At 34.7% G+C, this 20,566-nt stretch overlaps 1 protein-coding gene across 1 annotated transcript in view; it reads left to right on the plus strand.

Moving 5' to 3' along the window:
- mge (translocase of outer mitochondrial membrane 22 homolog mge) overlaps window positions 1-19,212 on the plus strand; it is a 35,486-nt gene extending 16,274 nt beyond the window's left edge. Inside the window, exons 2-3 of the mRNA XM_090415477.1 lie at window positions 6,576-6,818; window positions 18,947-19,212. Of these exons, the coding sequence (XP_090271603.1) occupies window positions 6,576-6,818; window positions 18,947-19,060 (357 nt within the window). The 3' untranslated portion in view covers window positions 19,061-19,212. The remainder of the gene's footprint in view (window positions 1-6,575; window positions 6,819-18,946) is intronic.
- The last annotated feature ends 1,354 nt before the right edge of the window (window positions 19,213-20,566 follow it).

Here is a 20,566-nt window from a genome sequence, read left to right on the forward strand (position 1 = left end):
AAAGAGCTGACATTAACATCTCCAATTTTGATAACAGGTTTAATACCACATTCCTTCATAATGTGATCCATATAGATAATAAATAACAGATGGGATAATGTACATCCTTGTCTCACACCAGATTTAACATTAAACCATCTTCCTGTACTTCCTTCAATTCTAACTGCTGACTCACAACTCAAATAAAGACTAAGTATTGCTTGATATAATGCCCCATTGACACCATATAATTGCAGCGTATTGAATAGCTTCTCTCTTGGCACCTTGTCATATGCCTTTTCCAAATCGACAAAACTTAAATACAGATCTTTGTTATATTCCCATGCTTTCTCGACTATTTGTCGTAAAGTGAAGATCTGATCCTGACAGCCTCTATTTGGCCTGAATCCAGCTTGTACTTCACCAAGCTTTTCTTCCACAATTCTTCTCAACCGTTTCTCAAGTATACTTGCATAGATCTTGCCAGGAACACTCAGTAGGGAAATACCTCTGTAATTCTCACATTCAGTTTTATTTCCCTTTTTATATATGGGTACTATGAGAGCTCTACTCCAATCATCGGGAATTCGTCCCTCTGTCCAGGCTTTCTGAACTATGCAGTGCAGCCACTGTAAGACTCTTATACCACCATACTTCAGCATTTCTGGTCGAATATCATCTACTCCTGCTGCCTTTCCACATTTCAAGCCTTTGATGGCTTTTTCTACTTCAAGTATGGATATGTATTCCTGACTGCATGCCTGGTCAGTGTTTTTTATCACAGTGCTGTCATCACTGCTTGTTTCATTTAGCAGTTTTTCAAAGTAATTACTCCATACTTCAAGGATATCTTTTTCTCCTGTTTTCATTTCACCTTTATCATCTCTAATTCCTTTTACAGCACTCTTTCCTCCATTCCTAAGCTTCTTCAACAACCTCCAGAATATTTTGCCACCTTCTTGATATTTATTTTCTATATTCTTGCCAAAGTCCTCCCATGACTTTTGTTTAGCTAGTTTTACACACTGTTTAGCTTTCTTACATTTGTCTCTGTATTCTGTAAGAGTAAAAGCTGACTTATTTGCCAGGAACTTTTGATATGCTTTCTTCTTTTCCTTCACTGCCTCTTTAACTTCCTGTGTCCACCAGGGAGTTCTGATTTTTTTATCCTTGCACACAACCTCACCACATGCCTCTCTGGCAGAATCAATCAATGTTTCCTTCAGAGTTTGCCACTGAATCTCCAAGGTTTGATTCCTGTTCTCAAACTCTTTCATTTTCTTTTCAATAATATTTCTGTATTTTAGTCTACAGTTCACATCTGAGAGCTGCTCAACTTTTATTCGCTTTAAAACTTTCTTACATGTTATTCTTTTCAATATGAAATTCAATTTTATCCTGCTCAAGACTAAATAGTGATCACTTCCAATTTCAAATCCTCTGTACACTCTGGTGTCCTGCACCAGGGAGAAAACATCACTATCAACAATAACATAGTCAATGAGACTTTTCTTATTCCTAGCCTCTTCTCTCCATGTGAATTTGTGCACATTTTTATGTTGGAACATGGTGTTGGTAATAACCAGTCCATGTCCTGAGCAGAAATCCAACAGATATTTGCCATTATTATTAGCTTTGCTCTTTTCTCCAAATTTTCCCAAAATATTTTTGTATGTCTCACAATCATTTCCTACTCTACTATTTAGATCCCCAACAAGGACCAACTTTTCTTTTTTCATTGTGTCAGTTGCTTTTTCTAAAGCCTCAAAAAATTCCTCCACTTCTACCTTAGTAGAACCTTCTGTGGGACCATAGGCACAAATAAGTCTCATTGTCCAGTTCCCCATTCTCATATTTGCCCACATTACTCTACTTGAGACTGACTGCCATTCAAGAAGATTAGCCACGTATTTTGTCTTGAATACTATGGCTACTCCTTCTTTTCCTTGATTGTCATTGCCTGAATATAACATTTTGTATTTATTGCTCAGAAAGATCTCACCAGTTTTGGTCTTTTTTGTTTCAGTCACCCCTATTATGTCGATCTGGTACTTATCTAATTCCTCAGCTAGCTCCATTTCTTTGCCATTCAGGCTTCTTACATTGATAGTACCGATCTTTAACTCTGGTGATGTTGAGTTGGGGTTTGTTTTCAGATTTGTTCCAGTAGCTGACTTTTCGCTGTTCGCCCTGGTTCCCTGGCGAAAACAACGGGGGCCTTGTTTAACCGGGCGACGCCCCAGCCGGCATGAAATTTTGTCAAGTTGTACCATCATTTTTTATTTTGGTTTAACCAATAAGAATACAATTTGGTCGGCTAAATCCCAAATTGCTAGCCCATCCTCGTTCGTTCAGTATCAAAGTAGATACCCAACAGGGTGCACCACGAGAAGGTGAGGATTGGGCATTAGGTCAGAAGCCCTGGTCGGTTCTCCGCATTCCTTTAAAGGCTATGTGGAGGTCTCCTCTCAGTTATACATGGGTACTTTGGTGTTTTTATTTAATTTGTTATGCAGTCTTAAAAGTTGTTTATATTATGAAGTTAAGATAATATTTCATAATTTGTCTTAAAATATTACAAAAAAAGACAGTTTTGGCTATAAATAATAATAAAAAAAACAGTTTTAATTGGAAGTTTTAAAATTTATGCAAACATTCGAAATTTGAAAATGTTAATTATGCAAACAAAATATCTAGGTAACACAGGAAAAGGAAGTACATATCTATGATTAATCATGTAAAAACATAAGTATTGCAATGAATATGCCAAAAAAATTAAACTGAAATATCAAACTACAATGCAAGAGCAAGTAAGCAGTCAGAATCTAAAGTAAATTCACTAAAACAACAAAAATAATTTGACATTAAGAAATAATCTAAAAAAAATTACAATGTGACAAACAGGCAAAATTTCTATGTTTGCCACTGTGGCTGAAATGAATTGCATTGGATAACAGGCTAATGAAGAAACCAAACAGGCGTCTCTTCAAAATACTGAAAAAAATTTTTTTTTTTCTATATCATACATAATTCATCATAATAAATTTATTATGATTAATAACTAATTATTCTCTATATTTCACAATTTAAAATCAGTGTTCTGTTAATATTTTTTGTTATTTGAGGAAATATGTGCAATATTTGTTCTGACATTTTGTCCTGTATTGTTTTTCTATATAAATACTCCATACCAAACTAAATGACAGTTTTATTATATGGAAATGGAGAATATTATGGATCCAGCCATATTTTATAGCTAAATTTATAAAGAAACACCAGAGTGCATTTGAGAACATAACCATTGGCATAGAAGTTGCTTTGGTTTGCATTATAGTTAAAAGACACAAACCTTTGCCTTTTAATGGTGCATTGATTAAGGTTTCGAACTGTTTGCTCTCATCATAGAATAGGAGGTCAACAGTCTTTCTGGTCAAGGTTTGATAAAAAATATTTTTGGCTTCATGTGCAAAGAGGTAAAATTGAGGAGATTATGTTCTTATATAAGATAGAAGACAGAATTTACACAATATTTGATTAACAGAATATTACTGTGTAGTGCACTATAGTGGCATTGCATAATAAGCACAATGGTATGCTGTTTTAATACAATAATGAAATAATTCACAATTCATTACAAATGTTTTCTTTTCATAACTTGTTACATGATGGGTACTTCCAATAATGGTAATTAAAAAAAAATCACCTGTCTCCCCTCTCCCAAATCTTCCAAGCTACAGAATTTGAATATAAACAAGTATGTACTAATATTCATAAATGTAAACTCATGATGTATGCAACTGGGAGAATTCCTAGCACTCAAGACACTCATATAAACACTGTTGTGAGCAGTGATGAGGTTGCAATATACAGTACCATATGCAAAATGAATGGACATGGCTGCATCACATTTAACATTACCCTTTCATGCTTCTGTTACAAAATTCATTTAAAAATTATCGTCAGCTCAATAAAAGTAGTCCTGTCATAGACCAGACAGAAAACAATAAAAATCCTCTGTTATGTTATGGTATATACATATACCATACCATATATATATAAGAAGACTGAGGCTGTTCTGTGAAATTACTAATTTATGTGTGTGTGTGTGTGTGTGTGTGTGTGTGTTTGTGCGTGTGTGTGTGAATGCAATGTAATCACATGAAAATGCAAAAATAAAAAGAACCATCGTTATTTCATAACTACATATATATAAATATATATGTAGTTATGAAATAAGGAGGATGGTTTTCTTTCGTTTTGCATTTTCATGTGGTTACATAGTTTGGTGAAATATTACTACACATATTTTCAATCTTTCTTTATTCTCCAATTAGTTGAATTACAGAATATTCTCTTGAAGCATACTGAAGTAACTTTTAAGCATTTAGAATTGAATTTTATGAACAACAACAAAAAAAAAACAATAAATTTTTTTGTTCTTTTTTAATGAGTATGTATTGGTTTTTTTTTTTCATTTGTTTATAAAATTTAATTCAGCATACTTCAGCAGAATCATAATTTGTTGTATCCCTATATTTAACTTCCTTAGTATGTTCACTAAGGTACAGATTCACAACATGTATACAATATTAAAAATAGATGTACATAGTGGTTACACGATTACAGTTATATTGTTGAAATCTTGATATGATCAGAATTTCAACTGTATTTTTCAAAAATACAGTTGAAATTCTCTACCTACTCAGCAATTGTAAATATGTAAATGCAGGGGGGTTATCTCCTTTTATGCCTTCTTTATGCAAATAACACCTTTTCTACTTATTCTAACTGCCTTCCGCACTTGCCAGTAGTTTTCCCATTATATTCAAATTACTCCTGATTAATTAATACCTGCAGTCGTGGTCTACTATCTATCCTTTCTCCTGGGTTCTTGCTAATAGGCTCTAATATTTTTCGGAACAGTGCATTGAAAAATTAAATATCAGGCGACACTCTATTAACATTTAAACAACACATTTATTTACCATAAAACAATTTACACTATTACTTCATCAAGGGGAAAAAATGCTTAGTTTAACTCTAAATAGCACAATTTAGCACAATTATGTTAAGATTCTCCCTTTCAATTTATGATAATCATGTCACATAAATATCCACTCCTTTCCAATATCAAGTTTCTATTCTAAGCAATTATACTATTAACAAACTGTTGCTCCTTAATTGTTATACGCACAAGAATATCATTACACATAAAAGTTTGATCCTTCTGATACTAAGATAATACTCTAGGCAAAATGAACCATTAACAAACTGTTACTCTCTGACTGTTACACACAATCTTCTATTACTTATTAAACATTTTACATCCAACCATTAACTTTGCTCAAATTCAGCAGTTTAATCTTAACAGTCTTCTAATAAAGTTCTCCTATAATTTACAAAATTGTAGGGAAAAAAATCGAACTCACTTTAGGGGTGCTACCCACTGCGTATTCTCATTCCCTGGCTACGGATTGGAGTCCTGACCTTTTCCTCCTGTATCAGGTTTTCTCTCCCTTTTTATGCCAGCGATAGATTTACTGATGGCTTCTGCTGGGATGCTGTCCTCAAATTTCGGCTTGAGGAGTATTTGCATGCGTGTTAAACTAACGGAGCAATTCTTTCCCGCTCGAAAATTCCTCTGTTTGGATAATAGCTCCTGGTGAAAGTTTGTCATCAGATCAATGCTTTGCCTGGCAGACCGGCTTCTGTCCTTTATCTTTCAGACCACTGGCATGACCTCTCCTGAAGTCGCGTCATCGATGGCTTACATTCGACGGACAACCACTGGGGTACCAGTGACGACCTATGGATAACCGATACTTGATCTTCCAGCCAACGCCTTTTATTCACTTTCTTTCAGATACCTGCATGAAGATATGGGACCCTGAATATTTCGGTGTGATCCCTTGTTCTTTCCTTGACACTGACCCTTTCTTTGATCTTCTACCACACTCTTTAATCCTGTTTGTTCGGGCAGCAGAAGTGCGTCTGAAGTTTGTCTGACACTGACCTTGAGTGTTTACAATCGGAATTCACCAACAACTTTCACATATCCTTATAAGGAGCTGACATACGAAGTTTTCTGGAGGCACGGTATTGCCTTTGTGTAATACAATCTAGAATTTTCCTTTTTGGGGCAGTAAGTACAGACAGTCCCTATGGGATTATTTACATTAACATATACAGGTTATTTTTATATCATCCTTACAGGGCTTGATTTCTGTACAAATTGATGTAAGGCTTTATTGGCATTATTAAGCTACATCAAATTCTTTAATGATTGAGGCAAAACATTTCCTTGCCACCTTTATTAACTTAGTGATGATTGTTTTTAGAGGCTTGGATATGATGATTATTACTGTGTTTGTGTGAAATAAGTTTTTAACAACATATCTCTGTTTTAGTTTGATATAGTTTTTATATTAATATACTTAACATTATTTTCTCCTGTATCATGTTTGATGATTGCAATTTTTTTATATAATAACCTAAATTTCAAAAAATGAATTTCTTGTTGGTGCCTTATATATTTATAAATGCACAAAAACTTTAGTTTTTATTTATTAAGATAGCTTGTCTCTCACTGTTCACAGGATGAGATGGATGAAACTCTTGCTGAACGGCTGTGGGGTCTTTCGGAAATGTTTCCTGAAACCATTCGAAGTGGTGTCCATACTCTAGTTTCAGGTTCAATGATAAGCTTAAAACATTTGTACAGTTTTAGTTGCTCTGCTTTGTGGATATTTTTTTCCTCATCTGCTATTCTTATGGCTCCAGTTATCTTTGAAATGGAAAGAATGCAGTTGGATGAAATGCAAAAACAGCAACAAAGACAGGTTGGTATGATAAATAGAAACTAGTTAGTGGCATTTATATATTTTTCTTTCTTTTATAGAAGTTTTGTGTTTTTCTATGAAGTTTTAGGAATTTCCAATGCAGTATTTGATAATTGCTTATGATATGCTCTTTTGTTGTAAGCAAATCTTGAATTCGGTTATATAATCTTTCTCTCACTGGAATGGTAAAAAAAACAAAACGGCACATACACTTATAAAAAAGGTACTGTAGCATTTACTTAATTTTAAGTTTGGTTGATTTTCTTTGATTTAAATACAGTGAACTCTGTTATTTGAATAGCTTGGTAAACAGCAACTTTAAATAACACTGTTATTTAAAGTACTAGTGTACTTACTTGTTTGTGTCACAAATTTTATTTTATTTTTAAAAAAAATCGTGACACTAGTACAAAAAAAAAAATTTAAAACATCTTGACTTGACATCAAAATAAAAATAAAAACATAGTCCCTTAATTTTCCCATTTCCAAAACACCTCTGTGGGCAGGTGCATTGCCCTGATGAATGATGATTTTTTACTTCTGCAAACCGGGTCTTTTTTCGTCTAGTCTGGTAAAAAGATCGGGAATAATATTCCCCAGTTATTGTTTAACCCTTTCAAGATAATTAACAAACGAAATGCCTTTAGCATACCAAATCACCGATGCTATGACCTTTCCTGCTGATGGAACTGACTTTGGCACTGAACATCAGAATCCAAACAGTGGACTGGCTTCTGTCCACTGTTTGGATTCTGATGTGTAATGGTGAATCCAAGTCTTATCCATAGTAATAAATCGACACACAAAACAGTGTTAAAATGTTCCAAGCACTGTTAAGAGATTTTCATGCATGTGCATTTTTGATCTGCTGTGAGCAAGTGTGGCAGCCATCTTGCGCAATGCTTTTTCATTTGCAATTCTTCATGCAAAATATATCCTATATGTTCTTTTGAAATGCCTATAGTCTCAGCAATTTCACGCACTTTGACTCGCCTGTCATCCAATACCATATCGTGCACTTGATCAATGATTTCTGGTGTTGTTACACTCTTTGGACGTCCTTCACGTGGATCATTTTCAAGGTTGGTATGGCCACGTTTAAACTCGGCAGCTGATTTCTTAATTGTCGAAAACGAAGGAGAAGAGTGCCCATAAACTTTTGTGAACTTCGAATGAATTTCTTTTGGCGTTAAACCTTCTTTTAGAAAGAATTTTATAACTGCACAATACTCAATTTTATCCATTTCAAGGGATACAAGACAACACTTTTGCTTCCAACAGCTGTATGAAACAAAGTACTTGATAGAATGACTTGCAATTTCACATGGATGCTTATGACAGATGTACCAACTTAGAAAAAAATCTCTTGCTGATAGTGTTGCCATCTATGGTCGAGGCCGAGCACTTTTCAGATCACCCTTGTATATGTTTCTATCATGTCCCCTCTTTCTTAACAGAAAATTCTGCATGTTTGGCAGTCTCTCAGGTGAAGGCAATACAGTCACTCTCTCTAAGTGAAGGTAGCATAGCTAGATTGGTTACTGTTGAGTACTGTGATGGTATGACCAGATCCAACACTCTCGAACTTCATGTCTCCTCCATTACATGCTGTCTCAGTAATTATCGCTTAGCATAAATTCTGTTACCAAACTATATAGCCTTGAAAGGCTTTAATTTGGCATGAGTAAGATTAAAATGAAAGATATCATGGATTCATCGATATTTTGTAGCCAAATATAGAAAGAAATTTAAGTTTTGAAATGTACCAGTTTGCTTATGATAATATAACCTTCAGCATTAGTGTTGCTTTAGTATGCATTAATGCTCATAAATAAGTTTCACTAGCCTGGCAGATGTTTTTAACTATTAATTCTCATCAGAGAGCAAAATCTCTGCATTCAGTACCTTAGCAATCCTGTGTCAAAGTAGTGCATACCAAGGCAACCCTGATGCCAAAAGTTATGTTCTCATAATCTGTATAGTAAATTTTAAAAAAAAATAAAAATAAAAAAAAATAAATCTTACGACTATTACACTTTTTTATAAAATCTTTATCGAGTAGCTTTATTTTTATCCTCCTACATGTTTCGTCAATCTGTTTCTATTGGCATCCTCAGGGAATACAAAATAAAGCTACTTGATAAAGATTTTATAAAAAAGTGTAATAGTCTTATGAATAATTGTCAAGAAAAAATTCAACAAAATAAATCTTACGTTCTTTCTATATTGGCTATAAAACATTGATTGACCCATAGTATCCTTCATTTTAATATCTTATGCCAAAGTGAAGCATTTCAGCTGTATATTTCAGTGTTTGATTCTGCACTTACCCAGACGTTTTTTCACTTGGTTATACTATAAATTAAAGATGCATGTGGATTAAAGTGCAATTAAAGACTTCACGACAGGGTTATTTGTATATTGAGGCTAATGACTTCACGCCAATTGCCTTAATATCCCATATTGCAATGCATGTATCCTTACAAACATGTATAATGCTATGCATTATGGGAAGAACCACTACCCAGACCATTTTTGACCTTTATTGAGGTATGTTTAAGGACAGGAATACCTCTCCAAAAACTTGTGCAATCCCTCAGATTACTCAAGAACGAGTGATCTGAAGGATCATTTAACTCAGCAGTAGTTCCAATCAGTGACAGGCTCACCCTTCCACTGAGCAGAGCTGCACATATCTCAGGAAAAGCAACCACTTCAGCAAAAAAAAAAAAAAACATCAGTGGGACCCATGCCCAGAAGTGATACCAAGGTTGAAGTACTGCAGAAGTCATATTTCCATATACAAGTAACCAAGAGGTGTCACACCTTATTACTAAAATACTCAGGATTAGAGATAATGTTGAAAGTTTTTCCCATTGGTTATATTATAAATAAAAGACGCCAAGAAATTATATTGTCGTTTTCATCCTTTATTCAAGTGTAAGCAATTGATGGGAAGTCATTAGCCTTTTATATACAAGTAACCCAGTTGTAAAGTGACTTCATGTACAAACTTTGTTTGCTTACACTTGGATAAAGGATGAAACCAAGAATATAATTTCTTGGCATCTTTAATGTATAGTATAACCAAGTGAAAAAACTTTCAACATCTATCTCTAATCTGGAGTACAGCAATACCTCGCATAATCCGGGTAATCGGATCCACCAATATCCCGGACCGTTTGAAACCGGACTAATCTAGGAACTAAATACTGTACATACAAAAAATGATAATTGGTTCCAAAAAAAAAAATATTCTTCCTGTTTTTCAGTAAATAAAATGAGATTAATAAATTCAAATGTCTTTATCAAAAATAATTAAACAAAAAATACATGTTTTTTGTAATTCATTTTTTATTCTCTAAAAATTGCAATATCAATGTGTGTATATTTTTTTTTTGAGTTGTTTCTCTTCATACATTTCTTTGTAGCAACGAATTGCATTCTTTATCGTTCAGCGAATTGTAAGGCTACGTTCAATATTGGGATCAACTTCCATAATATGCTCTGACAAGGTTTCAACCATTCCAATAATTTTTGATAGTTGTTCAGCTGCTAATTCTCGTGCAGGCACTTCAACACAATCGTCGTCGTTTAAGTTGTCCTCCCACTCTTCATAAGCTCATTGTTCATCCATGTTAATAAGTGTTTCGTTATCCAGTTCATTAGTGTTCAATTCAATGCACTCAATTACGTTGACGGAATCTAACTCTTTGAAAGCAAGTTGTTGTCCACTTTCCACTATGTTATTAGTGACTTCAGCAAAATGAATTTCAAAAGCAATGAAATCATTTGTGCAATGTGGTATGATATGTTTCCATACTGCTCTCATATTGCTTGCTGTTAATTCATGCCATGCTTCGCTTATATTTTTGATAACGTTTCTGATGTTGTAGCTCTTCCAAAATTCCGTTAAAGTAGGCGTATTTTCTCCTGTTGTAGCTTTTATGGCTTGCGAAAAGTGCAGCGCAAATAATAGGCCTTATATGTTGCAATGACGCCATGATCAATTGGTTGGATCATCGACGTTGTATTTGGTAGGAGAAAAGTTATTTGTACATTATCATTTAAATCACAAATACCAGTCGGATGACCGGGGGACATTATCTAAGATCAATAAAATCTTAAAATCTAATCCTTTTTCTCTGCAATAACATTCTGTTGTAGGGCAAAAATAGTTGGTGAACCAATCTTCAAATAAAACTCTTGTGATCCGTGCTTTCTTATTTGAACGTCACAACACTGAGATTATTTTTTGATACATTTTTAAGAGCTCTAGGATTTTCTGCACAGTACACAAGCATCGGTTTTAATTTGAAATCCCCTGCTGCATTTCCACCTAATGACAGTGTGAGACATTCTTTTGAAATTTTATATCCAGGGCATGGCTTTTCATTGACTGCTATAAAGTGCACGACGGCAACTTTTTCCAGAATAATCCCGTTTCATCAACGTTAAATATTTCTTCATCTTTGTAGCCACCTTTTTGTATGATTTCGCTCAATTCCTTTGGATATCTTAAAGCAGCCTCTTTATATGCACTGGCAGATTCGCCAACAATACGAACATTGTGAATACCAATTTGTTGCTTAAAACGAAAAAACTACCCACGACTTGCCGTAAAATTTTCACTAGTTCACTCACCTTCGTTTTCTAGATCATCAATAGTCATCAAGTCATTGTAAAGACTTAATGCTTTGGCTTGAATTTCCATTTGACTAAGCGGAACTCTCTTTTGAGTTAAGCCGCTCCATATTTACCATTCAAGTGCTTCTGGTTTTAGTCACTATTTTTGATAAATAAGAAGCCGTAGCCATACCTTACGATTTGTATTGATTTTTTTTTTTTATAAGTTTTCGAACTGATGACTCGTCCATTCCTTTTTCACAGCTTAGGATCTTAGCAAAGGATGTACCTTCTTCATGAAGCTTGATTATATCGAGCTTTTGTTCTAAAGTGAGCCATTTACGTTTCTTGGCAACAGAATCACTTTCACATTTTCTTTTTGAATTCATCATGTAGTTTTCTTAAATGGGATTAAAATTTAATTATCACAAATCAACTTTACTGTAGATTTCCGTATCGAAAACTGATAGAAGTTAATTCAACATTCAAGTTCATAAACGTCCACTGCTTACTCGTACAATGCACAGCTTACACATTAAGACGTTGAACATAATGCCGTGTTTACATTCTCGGTGACTCTAGATACATATATTTACAACGGGGAATCCCCGAAAAAATTGAAATTTCGTATCGCATAACTTTAAAACCGCACAGAAAGAGACTTGACTGTATAAAGGGGAAAAAACGAACATTTATGTATAAAAAAATAATTTTGTGTACTTATTTTTTAGGATTTAAAACTGGACTATAGTGAATCCGGAGTGAATGAAGCCAGACTATGTGAGGTATTGCTGTATTTTAGTAATAAGGTGTGACACCTTTTGGTTACTTGTATAAGGAAATATGACTGCATTGCTTCATCCTTGGTATCACTGAGACCTCAATAAAGGTCAAAATCAGTTTGGGTAGTATCTCTTCCCATAATGCATAGTAGATTCTACAGTTACACATATCTGTAATGATATGTGCATTGCATTATGGGATACTAATGCAACTGAGGTGACGTCATTAGCCTCTATATACAAGTAACCCAGTCGTGAAGTGACTCCACTTACAAACTTTGTTTGCTTACCTTTGGATAAAGTATGAAACTGAGAATATTATTTCTTGGCATCTTTAATTTTTAGATTATAACTTTCTTATTCTTTTACTAAAAAGTTTGTAAAGTACATGGGCATAGTGAAAAATATAACAGAAATTATATGCTTTGGAAAATGTCTGTGTAGCTCAATGGAAGTGGTTCTTGAATCCTATTCGTTAGGCCATCTGAAGATGGACTTCATTTCATGTCTAGTCGCTAACTGGAGGATCTTCTTCGAAGCCTTTCTTTGACTGGTTCCCCAAGTTAGTGATTTCTGGCAATTGGATGTTTCATCCTGTAAACTCAAAATCAACTGTAGAAACAACTATTTCAGACAATAACGTATCCTGCTAGGGTAAGGTACCAAGAGATGACAGCACTTATTTTTCAGTCTCTTCATTGGTTGCTGCATATAATTAGTGATAGTCTTGGGCCAGCCATCTCTCATCTGCCCACTCAGTCTCCAAAAGCTAGATCAGATTAAAAGGTTTTGCTTACTCCTCATAAGAGAATAAAAGGCATTAACTGATTGCTAGCTGATTTATATATTTTAGAAGAGACAATACAACATTTCAGCATGGGGTTGCAAGTTGATAAGTGTGGTGCAACCATGATGCTGCTTAATTCTGATGAGTTCAATGCTCCTTTCCTGTGCAGGCTAGAAACTCTGAAGTAATATAAGCATACAAGCTCCAAAAACTTTTTTTTATTAAAATAAAAGTTTGTAGTTACAATGAGGGTGAAAAATCTAACATCAATTATATTTTGAAGAGAAAATACTAACAGCCTTTTGGCACCAGCATCAAGTTGACACATTAGGATGATGGGAGTAAATTTATTAATAGCCTTCTGGCTAACCTTAAATCCTAACCATAATTTTGCTGATGGCTAAACAGTGGTTAAGATTTAAGGTTAGCCAGGTCATTAATCCATTTTTCTTCATTTGAGAAACTGTAGTATTCATATTCAAGCTTCGGGATCTTCCATAACCACTTCAATATGGATCTTCTCATTATTCTCTGGTAGGATAAAGGTGATTGAATATTAATGCTAACAAAAGTCTTATCTTCACTGCTACTAACTGTATGGATCATGATATGAAGGAAGGGTATTAAATCTGATATCAAAATTAGCAATGTTAATCTTAGGCCCTTACTTTATGCAGACGATGTTATACTTCTGAATTAATCCAGTACGTATTACAAGTCTGCAAAATTCCCTGACTAAATTGAATAACCGTTGTAATGAATTTGGTATGAAAATCAGCAATAAAAAGACAAACAATGAAAAGCAGAAACATTGAAAATATCAACTGCATTGTGAATGGAGAACCTATAGAACAAGTAAAACATTTCAGCTATTTAGGCATGATTTTTAGTGAAAAATGGTAAATTAAATGTGGATATAGACAATGGAATTAGTAAAGCTGGTATGGTAGGAATCGGCTAAATAAATTTATTGGAATAAGAAAGAAATTAGTCAAAACACTAAATTAGCTGTATACAAGGCAGTGTTCAAGCCAGTTTTAAGTATGGATCCAAGAGCTGGATTAGAAATATTCTCCAGTAGGATTAGGTTAGACTGAAAGACTGGAGACCACAGATATGAGAATTCTGAAAAAGATTAGTGGAGTGAACAAATGGCATCAGTGGCAGCATCATATTAAAAATGAGGATATTAGGATAAAGCTTGACATTGTTAGCGGAGCTAATCTCAGATGGTATGGTCACTTCTACAGAATAGTAGAGGAAAGATTGTAAAACAAGTGTTCTTTGCCAGGTTGGCAGGAAAATGATCCTCAGGACGACCAAGGTATAGGTGGATTGATACAGTAAAAATATGCCTTAGAAGACAGAAATATAAGGTTACACCATTACTAACTTCTGATCAACAATTTTCCTCCCAATTAATCTGTTATCTGTCAAGAAGGCAGTGATAACATTGGTGTCTTGACAGATAACAGGTTAATTAGGAGGAAAATTGTTGATCAGAAGTTAGTAATGGTGTAAGTTTTTCATATAGTACTATTAAAATATCCCTTCCTCCCCGAGGGTTCAAATCAGGGATTTGATGATGTTGACGATGCTGACGAGTCTTATTTCTCAGAAAAAAGATCTTAACATGTGATAATATTTCATCTCCAGTCATCAATTTTTCTATGGTTGCTAGATTTATGCTGGGATAGGCTATATTTTCTCATCTTGTCTATCCCAACACTAAGAAATCATCTAGTCCTTAGCCTCCAAAAAAAAATTCGTGTTCTCTTTCAAAATGCTGCATCCCATCTGCATGATTTCTAGTACTTTATAAATCCCAAATATGTCTAACTTAGAATGCAGTTCTGCAAATGGAGTAGTGCATCAAAAGAATGCTTGATCTCTTCAGACAAAGATAGTCTACATAACAGATGAACTACTCTCTCACACACACACTCACCCATCCGCCCTCTGGTTGCTTTCTCATAGCTCAGTTGACTGGAGATCACAGATATGAACATTTTCTGAGAAAAATTATTATATATGCTCTTTCAGGAAGTCAAAAGACTCAGATGGAAATGCCATTTTAGTCACTTGTACTCAGCTACTTATCATAATACCTTCTTTTCTTGAACACATTTGTTGAAGATGAACTCAACATTTATTAGCATGTTTGTTCCACATAAGCCATTTGTCATGAAAACAGTCTGGACAGTTCATGTTTCTTAGTCACATCCTTAACCATTTTCCAGGGATGACCCTGAATTCTGCCTGTCCCAGCCATAAACTAAAATATCTCATACTGTAAGTATCCCTAACTTGTTTCTGGCATATTTTCTCTCATTCTTCTGTTCCTCCAACTAAAATTGCATTCCTTTAATCTGCCCTCAAATGTACAGTTTTAAACTTGTTACCTAACTTTACAGTTGTCTCCCCATATGCCGGCCTTTGGCCGAGTGGTTAGCATATCCGCTCTCCACCCAAAAGGCTGCGGGTTGAAATCCTGCCTTGGGCATGGATGTTTGTGATCGTCTTTGAAAATACTAGTGGTGATAGTGGGCAGTAGATGGGATAGTTGGTGGAGTAGTTGTAGAGTAGGTGCTCTCTCTCTAGATGAGTCCTTGGACTCCCTGGAGGTGTAACATAATAATAATATCCATATCTGTGCTATTCAAGGAAAAGAAGGAGTAGCCATAGTATTCAACACAAAATACGAGGCTAATCTTCTTGAATGGCAGTCAGTCTCAAGTAGAGTAATGTGGGCAAATATGAGAATGGGGAACTGGACAATGAGACTTATTTGTGCCTATGGTCCCACAGAAGGTTCTACTAAGGTAGAAGTGGATGAATTTTTTGAGGCTTTAGAAAAAGCAACTGACACAATGAAAAAGGAAAAGTTGGTCCTTGTTGGGGATCTAAATAGTAGAGTAGGAAATGATTGTGAGACATACAAAAATATTTTGGGAAAATTTGGAGAAAAGAGCAAAGCTAATAATAATGGCAAATATCTGTTGGATTTCTGCTCAGGACATGGACTGGTTATTACTAACACCATGTTCCAACATAAAAATGTTCACAAATTCACATGGAGAGAAGAGGCTAGGAATAAGAAAAGTCTCATTGACTATGTTATTGTTGATAGTGATGTTTTCTCCCTGGTGCAGGACACCAGAGTGTACAGAGGATTTGAAATTGGAAGTGATCACTATTTAGTCTTGAGCAGGATAAAATTGAATTTCATATTGAAAAGAATAACATGTAAGAAAGTTTTAAAACGAATAAAAGTTGAGCAGCTCTCAGATGTGAACTGTAGACTAAAATACAGAAATATTATTGAAAAGAAAATGAAAGAGTTTGAGAACAGGAATCAAACCTTGGAGATTCAGTGGCAAACTCTGAAGGAAACATTGATTGATTCTGCCAGAGAGGCATGTGGTGAGGTTGTGTGCAAGGATAAAAAAATCAGAACTCCCTGGTGGACACAGGAAGTTAAAGAGGCAGTGAAGGAAAAGAAGAAAGCATATAAAAAGTTCCTGGCAAATAAGTCAGCTTTTACTCTTACAGAATACAGAGACAAATGTAAGAAAGCTAAACAGTGTGTAAAACTAGCTAAACAAAAGTCATGGGAGGACTTTGGCAAGAATATAGAAAATAAATATCAAGAAGGTGGCAAAATATTCTGGAGGTTGTTGAAGAAGCTTAGGAATGGAGGAAAGAGTGCTATAAAAGGAATTAGAGATGATAAAGGTGAAATGAAAACAGGAGAAAAAGATATCCTTGAAGTATGGAGTAATTACTATGAAAAACTGCTAAATGAAACAAGCAGTGATGACAGCACAGTGATAAAAAACACTGACAAGGCATGCAGTCAGGAATACATATCCATACTTGAAGTAGAAAAAGCCATCAAAGGCTTGAAATGTGGAAAGGCAGCAGGAGTAGATGATATTCGACCAGAAATGCTGAAGTATGGTGGTATAAGAGTCTTACAGTGGCTGCACTGCATAGTTCAGAAAGCCTGGACAGAGGGACGAATTCCTGATGATTGGAGTAGAGCTCTCATAGTACCCATATATAAAAAGGGAAATAAAACTGAATGTGAGAATTACAGAGGTATTTCCCTACTGAGTGTTCCTGGCAAGATCTATGCAAGTATACTTGAGAAACGGTTGAGAAGAATTGTGGAAGAAAAGCTTGGTGAAGAACAAGCTGGATTCAGGCCAAATAGAGGCTGTCAGGATCAGATCTTCACTTTACGACAAATAGTCGAGAAAGCATGGGAATATAACAAAGATCTGTATTTAAGTTTTGTCGATTTGGAAAAGGCATATGACAAGGTGCCAAGAGAGAAGCTATTCAATACGCTGCAGTTATATGGTGTCAATGGGGCATTATATCAAGCAATACTTAGTCTTTATTTGAGTTGTGAGTCAGCAGTTAGAATTGAAGGAAGTACAGGAAGATGGTTTAATGTTAAATCTGGTGTGACACAAGGATGCACATTATCTCCTCTGTTATTCATTATCTATATGGATCACATTATGAAGGAATGTGGTATTAAACCTGTTATCAAAATTGGAGATGTTAATGTCAGCTCTTTGCTTTATGCGGATGATGTTATACTTCTAAATAAATCCGCTACAAGTCTGCAAGATTCTCTGACTAAATTGAATAGCTGTTGTAATAGATATGGTATGAAGGTCAGCAATAAAAAGACAAAGACAATGAAAATAGGCAGAATCATTGAAAATGTCAACTGTGTTGTGAATGGAGAACCTGTGGGACAAGTAAAACATTTCAGCTACTTAGGCACAATTTTTACTGAAGATGGTAAACTAAATATAGAAATAGACAACAGAATCAGCAAAGCTGGTATCGTGGGAAGTCAATTGAATAAATTCATATGGAATAAGAAAGAAATTAGTTGGAACACTAAATTAGCTGTGTACAAGACTGTGTTCAAACCAATTTTAACTTATGGATCTGAATGCTGAGTCAAAAGTAAAACACTTGACCAAAGACTAGAGACCGCAGATATGAGAGTCCTGAGAAAGATTGGAGATGTGAACAGATGGCATCAATGGCAATATCATATTAAAAATGAGGATATTAGGAAAGAACTTGACATTGTCAGCATCCAGGAATGCGTTAGCAGAGCTAATCTCAGATGGTATGGTCACTTAAATAGAATGGGAGAGGAAAGATTAGCAAAACAAGTGTTCTCTGCCAGGTTGGCAGGAAAACGGCCCAGAGGAAGACCAAGATATAGGTGGATTGATACGGTACAAAGTGCCTTAGACAATAGAAATATGAGATCTGATAATGTTGGAGTCTTGACAAGTAACAGACTGATTTGGAGGAAAATTGTAGATAGGAAGTTAGTAATGATGTAATTTTTTCATGTAGTACTGTCATATCCTGTACACCCTTTGAGGGTACATGGCAGGAATTTGATGATGATGATGATATCTGTGCACACACTAATTTAGATATAATCATAACAAAACTTATAGTGGAAGAATAACTTCTTTATTCCTACAAGTTAGTTTTCTCTTTAACAGTGCAGTTATCTGATTTGATGACCTAACCATCTTAGCTGTGTGGTCCCTAAAGTTTACACACACACTGTAAACTCCCCTTTCCCTAATCTGTCATCATGGACTACTTGGAACAACAAATTTCCATTGATAAGAATGCTGTCTCGGCATCCTTTGTCTTGGACTGGAGGGTGATATTCAGCTGGTTGCTGAATATCACCCTCCAGTGTATTATTAATATATAAGCCCCCCCCCCCGAATACCTCCATATGTCACTTTCTGACCTGTACATCAGCCACTCTGCTATCTGTGTAACAACCTTGAAGGTGGAATTCTCTCAAATGCCTGAATTTATATTTGTAAGTATTGTTTTCCTAATAACTAAATCTGACATTTTACATTTTTCAGATTCTTCTTGGGCCAAGTGCTGCACTTTCTGGAAGTGGCTCTCATGGAATGCCATCACCTATGGGATTAGCTCCTGCACCTATAGGTCCTGGTCCTAGTCAACGTACACCTTAAATACTCCCTCAACAGCATCTGGTTGTGCATTCTCAAAAATATTGGTATCACTGTGAACTGTGTTAGTGACAAGTATATATTAAGTTTAAAGATGCTATAACATTGTTCATTAGATATGTATAAATTGTTAATAAAATTGCTAATTTGTGGAAGTTCTTCAGGATGGTAAAATGTTTTTAAAATTCAGGATTACAGAATAAATGAGCTTGGGTACAAAAAAAAAAGTATTAATGGTATACTGATAGTTCAGCAGCATTTGCCTAGGTTAGGAATTAGTTGTTGGACAAACATTTCTGATGCCCTTTGTGGACACATGGTTTATTCACTATTTCTTGATTACAATGTTTTATATTAAGACTGAGCAGGTCCTGGGCAGTAAGATTTTATTATCCACGAGAATCTAGTGCTTTTGCAGCAATTTTTGGAATGTGATTTTGAACAGTTTAGTTCTTCTTGTAATATATATATAAAGTATATCATGGATGTACAAAATTGTAGACCAACCAACCACCTGGTACTTAGAAATTTCTGTCTAGCAAAAAGCATTGGGATAGAATGGGGGGATTAAGAAAAAAGAGAGAAGGCTCCTGCAAAAATGCCATTTGAAATTACATTTTAATTATGTAATAACATCATAAATGAAAAAAAGTTATTTTAAATAACTCCTCAATATTATTAAGTATACATGGATATATTTAAATTACACATGAATATATTTGAAATTGCATACTTAATAGTATTAATTTCTCTAATTTAAAGTTTATTTATAGTTGCAAATATTTGAAAATGTCATTTTTTTCCCTGGCCTCACAAATATTGTGAAAAATAATTTTGTTTTATTTTTGTATAGTTTTTTTAATCTGAACAGAATTGGATTATCTGTTTATTATTATTCTATTTATTTTTTTAATATACGTCCCATCTATAAACATTTTTAAACCTGTCATTATTATTCCTTTGGCAGACTGGGATTAATCTGGTAGCCTTGCTCTAGAAATCAAACACAGAACTTTTTTCAAGTCACTCATTCTTCTAACAAGCTGGACTATGATTAATTAATCCTCACACCAGTTAATGAAAATCACTACCCTCCTAAAGTACTTTTACAAGCGTCCATTCCTATAGTGGGATTTGTACCCATGGCCTGTTGATTGGAGTGACACTATTCATTTGTCCAACCATTAAAAAAAATAAATACAAATCTGTGAAAGAGTGTGCACACAAAATGTGTGTGTGTGTGTTAGTACTGTGGATTGGATAATGGATTAGATAATCCATAAAAACTGCTTTAGAGACCAAACATAGAATTTTTCAGGCCACTTCAGTTCTGATAAATACATTTACAAGCATTCATGCCAGCAGTTGAACTTGAAGTGGTTGATCTCTTGGTTGGAGAGTGGAAAGGGCTATTACTCAACCTACCAGGCCAGTAATTAGTTACATATATGTTATATCCTCTTATAGTATTATGATTTGCCATAGTACCAAGCTTATTCTTAAGACAGT

The sequence above is a fragment of the Typopeltis vanoorti genome, chromosome 3 (assembly GCF_054136105.1).
Source record: "Typopeltis vanoorti isolate ZY-2024b chromosome 3, IOZ_Tvanoo_1.0, whole genome shotgun sequence".
Taxonomy (NCBI): Eukaryota; Metazoa; Arthropoda; class Arachnida; order Uropygi; family Thelyphonidae; genus Typopeltis; species Typopeltis vanoorti.